The sequence below is a fragment of the Jatropha curcas genome, chromosome 4 (genome assembly GCF_041381405.1).
Source record: "Jatropha curcas cultivar XTBG-Jc1 chromosome 4, XTBG_Jcur_1.0, whole genome shotgun sequence".
NCBI lineage: Eukaryota > Viridiplantae > Streptophyta > Magnoliopsida > Malpighiales > Euphorbiaceae > Jatropha > Jatropha curcas.
In genome coordinates this window covers 32100731-32109159 of record NC_143154.1, presented here as the reverse complement: position 1 = coordinate 32109159, position 8429 = coordinate 32100731, and the positions used below count along the sequence as shown (strand labels likewise).

Here is an 8429-nt window from a genome sequence, read left to right as displayed (position 1 = left end):
ATTTAGAATTTTACGTTCTTTAAGAAAACCAATAATTTTATCTAAGTTACAATAAATTAATGAGTAAATTGACTATATTATCTTTGATTTAATATTAATTGCCGAAAAAAATCATTAAATTGAAGTAATAATTATTTACATAATTTTTGAAAATCATTTTTAGCCAAATTAATAATGTAAGATAAAAAGTAATTTTATTACGTATAATCTAGGAGAATTAATTATATTTCAATCAGATCACCTTAAATGATAGAGGAATTACACTTTATTTTAGTTTTTGAAAATCAAAGAATTCAATTGTACATTATTTCAAATATCTAGGGGCTCTTTGTAATATTAATGATATTCATACTTTATTTTTGATAAAGTAAACTCTTAGATTTCATTTTAAAAATTTAATTACAATAATGGCAAAAAAATTCCGACTAAGGAAAAAAAACCAATGTAGAAGAAAGTGACAAGGTTCAATGAAAGCTCAAAACGACCGGTTCATTTCGTTCATGTATAAACCTGGTTCATGTATAAAGAAAGTGACAAGGAGCTCACTTTCCCACGTGCTAATTGTGCCAACTAAACTGTGAAAAGATTATGACAGGAACAGTTGTCAAATGAATGTCTCTTCTTAAGTGGCCCGATTCTCTCCCTCTCTCTCGCGCCCTGCCCAAAACTTACAGAAGTAAAGAAAAACAAAAACGAAAACGAAAACCTGAAAAACTACCCTTCATGGAAGAGATTATGTCCCCTACTTCTTCATCTTCACTTTTGTCTTTTTGTCAAGAACCTCCACATCCGCTTCCTATCCAACAACGCCTCCAGTACATCCTCCAGAACCACCCTGAATGGTGGCTCTATGCTATTTTCTGGCAAGCGTCTAAAGATGCCAGTGGCCGCCTTGTTTTATCATGGGGAGATGGCAGTTTTCGTGGCTCTAATAAAGACTTTGCAGCAACAAGACCTAATAAACACAACCAATTCAAATTCGGATTCCAACTTGAAAGAAAAAGATCATCAGTCAATAAAGATCAGTTACAATATCTTTTTAGTGAGAACGTGGACTTGGATAGATTAGGAGATGTGGATGTTACTGAGGATGATTGGTTCTACACAGTATCAGTAACGCGATCATTTTCAGTCGGAGATGGAATTCTTGGCCGCGCGTTTATTACTCCTTCAGGTTTCATTTGGTTGAGTGGTGATCGTGATCTACAGTTATATGAATGTGAAAGAGTTAAAGAGGCTTCTATGCATGGAATAAAGACTTTGGCTTGTATCTCGACTTCTTGTGGAGTTGTTGAGTTAGGGTCTTTCAATACGATTAATGAAGATTGGAGTTTGGTGCAACTCTGCAAATCCATTTTCGGAGCCGATGTTGCCTGTTTGATCTCCAAACAACCTACTCATCAGCTTCCAAATATTCCAGAAGGATCGAATTCTTCCTTTCTTGATATTGGAATTTCAGGTGCTCATCGTCAAAAGGACACCTCTTCCGATAAGCATAATCAAAATGAAGGCAACATGATGTTAATAAAGAAAGATAATGCTACGGGTCAATTAGGCCGGTCATCTTCTGACTCTGGACCTTGTGATTCCGATGGTAAGTTTGCTCCTGGAAGTACAGTTGATCGGTTCAAGAAAAGAGGAAGAAAGCCAATAAATGGCAAAGAATTGCCTCTAAACCATGTCGAAGCAGAAAGGCAGCGTAGAGAGAGGCTTAATCACCGGTTCTATGCGCTCCGATCTGTAGTTCCTAATGTGTCCAAGATGGACAAAGCATCTCTACTTGAAGATGCAGTTACTTATATTAAGGATTTAAAAGCCAAAGTTAACGAATTGGAGACCAAACTACAAGCAGTGCGCAAGAAATCCAAGAATGTTACTAATATTAATGCCAACACGAATAATTACGTTGTTATAGGACCAGAAGTAATGAGTCATAATAAAGTTATGACAATGGAGGTGGATGTGAAGATTGTAGGATCAGAAGCAATGATTCGAGTCCAGTCCCTGGACGTTAATTATCCAGCTGCAAGATTGATGGATGCGCTAAGAGAACTAGAGATTAAAGTTCATCACGCGAGTGTGTCAAGGATCAAGGAAATGGTGCTTCTAGACGTTGTGATCAGACTTCCTGATGGACTCACAAATGAAGAGATTACGAGAACTGCTATTCTTCAAAGAATGTAAAATTAATTAATTAATAATTAGCCTACAAATGTATCAAGTGTGGGAAAATCTTCTCCAACTGTATTATGCATATGCATATATATCTACCTCAAGACCAAGTTCTTCATGTAACTGAGGAACATAAAATAATGGTTATGTGCTTACATTAATCAACTGTTTGTTATTTTGTGCTCCTCTTTAATCAGCCTGTTGCCTTCCTTCTTAGTATGTAAGTTCACAAGAACATCAATTCATGTTAAAAGAAAGTTTTGGAAATTGCAGTGTACAATACATATGTACTGCATCTTAATTCCTTCTGAGAAGCAAATAATGGGCTGAACAAAATCCTCCATCCACTGGCATATTAAGGTAATTAAAAATTAATGCTGAGCGAGGAAGTAATAAGCAGACTGACTTTCTAACTTACAGAACTACTGCTTAATAATTTAACAATAAAATCAAAAAGAATATGATCTAATCTCAAATACATTCCTTCAAATTAAGTTATTATAACAAGTTTTATATTTCTTTTTTGAGTTACAAGTCCAAATACAACATTAATTCTTAAACCTTTGTGTTATCTCCCCAGAAATCAAAAGTGTTCATCTGCAGATGGCAAAATTAAGAGATTCATTGTTTTGGTTGTTTAACTTGAAAGGAATATACATGTATAGTGTCGGTTTGAAAATGATATCATTTTCAATTAATAGGCTGATTCTATCACCTGGTATCAGAAAAACCAAATAAAAAAGCGATGAGCTATGCGAAATTCTTGATTAACAAAGTATGTATTGCGCCTGCAACAAGCTGAGTTTGTTGCTGACCTTATTGCCAGTTTATTGACCAACTGCTTTGTTTTTCAGCAGAGAACGTGCTCATTTCAGCATAACAACAGAAATAAGGAATATCAGGTACAATGCTAATTATTTTCGTTATTCAACTTGTTGAATTTTTGAGAATATATATATATATTGTTTGTTTGTTTGATGATTTTTCGTAATTTTTTTTTTTTCAAAATTAAATTATTGATGGGTCTGGTCATTAAAGCAGAATTTCACGTGCAATGACTTGGATTTGGGAGACTAATCAAATTCTAGTCAACGCTAGTTTCCGTGATGCTTTTTGTTAAATCACACTCATGAAATTCTGTCTCCGTTTTTTTCATTTTGGATTTTGCAATTGCCTTCTTCGGTTTTTCCTTTCTGAAAATGTAAGGCTTTTTAGGCCTAATAAAAATTGGGCTTCGATTCAGATTACTTAGGCAGAAATTGGGCTTCGATTCAGATTACTTAGGCTTGTTTTTCACGTGCCCTAAATTGTAATAAAGTGGAAATGTTTATATCTTTTCTGTTTTTGTAATAACAACACAAATATAAAAATAAAAAATAAAAAAGAAATTAAGAAAAGAAAATTGACATTTCTATCCATATTGAATCTTAAGAATTCATAGATCGAATAATTCAATCTAAACAAACGTTGGATTCATAAATCGAATGATTCATCTGCCACATTTCATTAAATCTTTATCACAAAAAAAAAAAAAATAATAATAAGAAAAATGTGTATTTAATTAGCTAATTACAGCTAGAAAATGTTAGGTTGTTTGTTTCCACCAACCTCATAAACGCAATACGTGTAGACATAAACCAAGTTGATATTCACTTCACGTTATTCGATTACATGTACATGCAACCTCTGAATACTAATTTTCAGATGCAATTTGCACAGTCAAAGTTGGTTAACGCAACCCCAACCATTTTTAGAATCAGAATTCTCCTTCAATAATCCTTTTTCATTACACGACCAACAAAAAGTATATGCAGATGCAGGAAAATTTTCCAATTAAGAAAGATTATTCCTTTGTCTTTTTATTTTTCTTCGTTAAAAACTTGTAAATGGGCTCAAAGTTATTCCTCTGGTTTCATTGTCAATTTTGTCGCAATCTGCAATTTTCTTGTAATTATTCACATGCATATGCATCAAACTGATGGATTTGTAGTGATTTAATTATATAGATAAACCCAATTAATAGTTTTACGTACGTTTAAAATTATCAGGTACGGTTCTATGATAGCGATTAGCAAAAGACTAATTGGAGTTCCAATGAAAGCTGGCCAATTGTTCTCTATTAAATAGCTAAAGTGCTAAATTGATTAACATGACAACTAAATCAATATGCCTTATAAGATTACAAGAGAGAAGAAAATAAAATCGATAGTATGTGGCAAATGCTAGATATTTAATAAATCTAGCAATAATTTGCTTTTCATCTCTTATCAAATTCACAAATTTTTATAACAAAGAAGCATGTCATACCTCAGTAATTTATGGGGAGTAAATATTTTAATAACATTTGCTAAGTTGAGATTTCACACTGGAAGAAGAAGGAGATTAAACCTATCCACTTTGGTAGGATATATATGTATGTATGTATGTATATGGTGATTACTTAATAAATAAGCAAGAAAAAGTTGTAAATTAACCACTTGTTCTGCTCCAAATTTCCTCCAATTCCCTTGCAAAGGCCTTTTGTCTACCAACAACAATGGTGATATGATCTTTCTTCTCTATAACTTTAACACGAGCACGAGGAACTCTTTCTTGGACATTGTAGCTACATTCAACCGGAATAAGCTCGTCATTTCTGCCATGAAAGATATTGACGTCGCACTTCAGGCTGTCCCGGAGGATGTCAAGGTAATCGTCGAGCTTGCTGGCCGTGCCACAAATGATGTTGTGTAGAGTATGCCAAGCTGCGTTGTGAGTATGGCAAAAGAAACCTTCACACAAGAACGTTCTGAACCTGTCAAAATTTTTTGGGAAATTTTCGTTAATTAATGCCAAGAGGACGAAAGTAGATGCATGTCTATGTCATTCAAAATTCACAATCACTCTCGGTCACAGTTCGTCAGAGCAGCATAATAAGTGTCGGACATCTGTCTCCATTGCTTCTGAGTTTACTCTGATAGACATCTGGATAGCTTTCAACGTGATCGACTATACCTACTTCATTAATTTATCAACATCTAATTGAAATAATTACAATTTTCATATTTGTAAATACATATAAATGCTAAAATATGCAAGTTTCACCGCTTTAAATGACGCAGGTAGCCTACCCAACTACAAATTATAATTCTGATGCGCTGATATATATTTTGTGAAGTTTTAATTATTGACTATTATTAGTAGTTTTTGCCGGTTGTTTAATTAGTATTTAATCGTTTTATAGAAGTAATTTCTTCGATCTTCTTTGCAAATATTACAAATATAACAAAAAAAAAATTTTTAAATTATGGTTGGTTGGGTAGTTTGGAAAGTATGCAGAGTAGCAAGAAAGTATAGAACTATATTTTAGAATGATAAAGAAGACGTTGGATTTCAGGTTTGAAGAGTTTACCTATTTCTTGTAACGAGTTTGACAAGAAATTCCCATAACCTATGGTTCTTGCATATAACCAGACAAATCGTCCGTGATATGTGTTCATACCAACAAGCCATGGACGCGCCAAATGCAATCGGTGGCCACACGCGCCGTGGACCTAATTTTCTCATCACATACTGTGTCGCCTGTACCCCCTTTGGCACCGGAAAATATGGCTACAATTACAACAAAATGGATCAACACCTTGATGGTGAAAAATGCTTTATTTGTATGGCTGAAAATAATTGTCTACACCTAGTGTACGGGACCAAAATTGACGGGGGAACACGTGGGAGCAAAAAATAAAAAAATAAAAAAATAAATATTATTTCTTTCTAGGTAAAAAAAAAAAAAAAGACAAAAAAAAAAAGAAACTTACAGGTGCAAGGAGAGTAAGTGACTTGACGGATCCGGGGTGTTTTACTGCAAGTGCAAGGGCCAAAATGCAGCCTAAAGAATGAGCCACAATGTGGAAAGACTTAACTTTGTAAGGTTCAATAACAGATCTTTCAATCATGTCTACATGTTCTCTAAGGGTGTAAAGGGAGTCTGTTGGCTTAGGACTCCGACCGAACCCCAACAAATCCACAGCAAAAAATCGGTAACTCGATTTAGCAGCATCTGAAAAATTTGGAAATACAGTTTCTGTCCAAAATGCTGAAGATGAAATAAATCCATGGATGAAGACGACATCTTCTTTTGCCTCATCTGACACAAAGGTTAGGTTACTGAGTACTAATTAGCTGCTTAATATATCATTTTAATTAATTAATGGAATAATTAATGAATCGATTACCTTTAGGGCCTTGAGCTTTGAGAAAAAGAGTTTCTTTAGTAGAGGTGGACCATCCATTGCATAGTTTACAATCACAATCAGACCATCTCGGGATGGGATGAGAGTGGTTGCCTCCGATCTTTCCTTGAAGCATTTCAACAATGGTGGAGTTAACGGTGAACGTGGATCTAACCGTTCCATTCTTCATCTTGTCAACCTTGAATCGTTTGAGCTCATTAACGGTCAGTTTAGAAACTTCGGAAAGTAGAGAAGGGCGAGAGTAGAGAGTATCTGAGATATCATCTAGTTCTAACTTGGTAGAACTGAGACAAACAATCTTGGACTCGCCTTTTTCAGAGACCAAGATCTTACCGCTGCTAGTAATAGCTTCTTTAGCAGAAGTGCAATAACAGGGTTTCCATTCTGCTTCAATCAAGAAATCTGCGACTTTGTACGAGAAACATAGAATAAAATCAACAAGATCAAGAAAAGAGAAGACAATGAAGCTAACGGCCTCATGTATAGCTCTGCCTGTCAACTTTAAAACCATTCCGGTCTTGCTCATTACACCCATTTTGATTTGGTGATTCCGAATAGACAAAAGAAGAATATATATGTATTAGTTAACTAAAAGAATGAGAAGCTATAAAAACATAGATGATGCAGTTTCAGAACTGTAATCAGCTCTCTCCATCAACTGTTGACGATGGATCGTATGCAAATGTACGATACTAAAGAAGAAAAGGATTGTATTGATGATTACACTAGCAGAAACTCCTCCTTCACGCTCACCAAATGTTCTGAACGAGTTGATGAAAGCGTGTGGGTGAGATTGATCCCTTGAAAATTTATTAGAAAGAAGAAATGGGTACAGACTATAACAGATCGAAGATGAATGAATTAATTGTTTCATTTAACATCGTTTGTTGGCCAAGGAGAAAAGGTAGGTAGTGGTTGAACCTCCCAGGGGAAGAAACAATTCTCCTTATCAAATATTTTCCTCACATTAATTTAAGTTTCCCTAATAATAAATTCTGTTATTAATAACAATTATATCGATTAGAATTTTTTATAAAAGGAAGAAAAAAAGAAAAAGAGAAGACTCTTTCTTGCACTTCAGAAATAAGGAGCTGTTTCACGTATAAATTTTTTTCTCATCCACTGGCTACGTTAGATTACAGCTCATCCTTTCTTACTGAGAATATGGCCTAACTCATTAATGCAAGGATCAATTTTTCAAAATCAACAGGTTTTCAGAAGTCCTATATTTATTGTATCCTCTGTAGGTCACATGACCTGCTCTATCCAAGCTCAGGGACTCTCACTCTCACCTCCACCTGCACCTCCACCACCACAGTCCTTAAGAATTCTTGCATTTGCTTTAATTTGATGGAGACAATGCAAATGGGAAACTGTTATCCCTCTAACGCATATATAGATGTAAAGTCCTTTAAAAGACAACTCCTTAAAAGATAGAAATTACAAAGTCCTTTAATTTACCCTTCCTTTGAAAAGGAGTTTTTTTTTTTTTTTTTTTTTCCCTTTTTGGAAGAAAGAAAATATGACAAAGCGAAAAGAAAATAGGCATTATTTTCTAATAAGGGTGAGGAAAATATTAAAGAAAAGAAAAGAAAATAAGAATTATTTTTTTCTCGGATCCACAAAATTGGAACATTTCAAATAAAGGAAAAAAAATGATGTTTGAGAAAATACTTAATATAAAAAATATATTTTGTTGTTTTTCATTTTCCATTATTTTATTTCTTCCCTTTTCCAAATAAAGTCTTAATGCTTTAGTATGTAATTTGACATTCTCTTGAAAGATTAAAGTCTCCTTATTTACCGTTTAGAGCTATATATATCTTTGCATTTAAATTTTGCACTGCTCACTTAAAAATAATAAATCTTTAATACCTAACGTCAGGTTCAAATCTCTCTAAAAGGGCATTCATATTATTTATTCGGAAAATGACTTACGTATTTATTTATTTTGCTAATTTTATGAATTTTAATTATCTATATATATATTCTATTGGAGGAACTAAAAGCAAACCTCTATGTAAGCAT

General features: G+C 33.9%; 2 protein-coding genes across 2 annotated transcripts; one reads left to right on the top strand and one right to left on the bottom strand.

Annotated features, from left to right (window-relative positions):
- Positions 1-657: 657 nt before the first annotated feature.
- Positions 658-2388, top strand: LOC105645585 (transcription factor bHLH14). The gene has a single exon (XM_012231220.3). The coding sequence runs from the start codon at positions 724-726 to the stop codon at positions 2182-2184; it is 1461 nt and encodes a 486-aa protein (XP_012086610.1). The 5' UTR covers positions 658-723; the 3' UTR covers positions 2185-2388.
- Positions 2389-4381: 1993 nt separating this feature from the next.
- LOC105645586 (hypothetical protein) lies at positions 4382-7443 on the bottom strand. The gene is made up of 4 exons (XM_012231221.4): positions 6384-7443; positions 5967-6295; positions 5564-5763; positions 4382-4966 (listed from the first exon to the last, which is right to left on the bottom strand). The coding sequence occupies exons 1-4, from the start codon at positions 6934-6936 to the stop codon at positions 4642-4644; spliced, it is 1407 nt and encodes a 468-aa protein (XP_012086611.1). The 5' UTR covers positions 6937-7443; the 3' UTR covers positions 4382-4641.
- Between the last annotated feature and the right edge of the window lie 986 nt (positions 7444-8429).

Bases quoted from the DNA above. Each gene is read 5' to 3' on its own strand.
- LOC105645585 (XM_012231220.3), top strand. From the start codon at position 724: ATGGAAGAGATTATGTCCCCTACTTCTTCATCTTCACTTTTGTCTTTT.
- LOC105645586 (XM_012231221.4), bottom strand. From the start codon at position 6,936: ATGGGTGTAATGAGCAAGACCGGAATGGTTTTAAAGTTGACAGGCAGA. The intron at 6,296-6,383 runs GTAATCGATTCA...CCTTTGTGTCAG, and splicing joins CAAAGCTCAAGGCCCTAAAG to ATGAGGCAAAAGAAGATGTC. The intron at 5,764-5,966 runs GTAAGTTTCTTT...TTGTAATTGTAG, and splicing joins CACTTACTCTCCTTGCACCT to CCATATTTTCCGGTGCCAAA.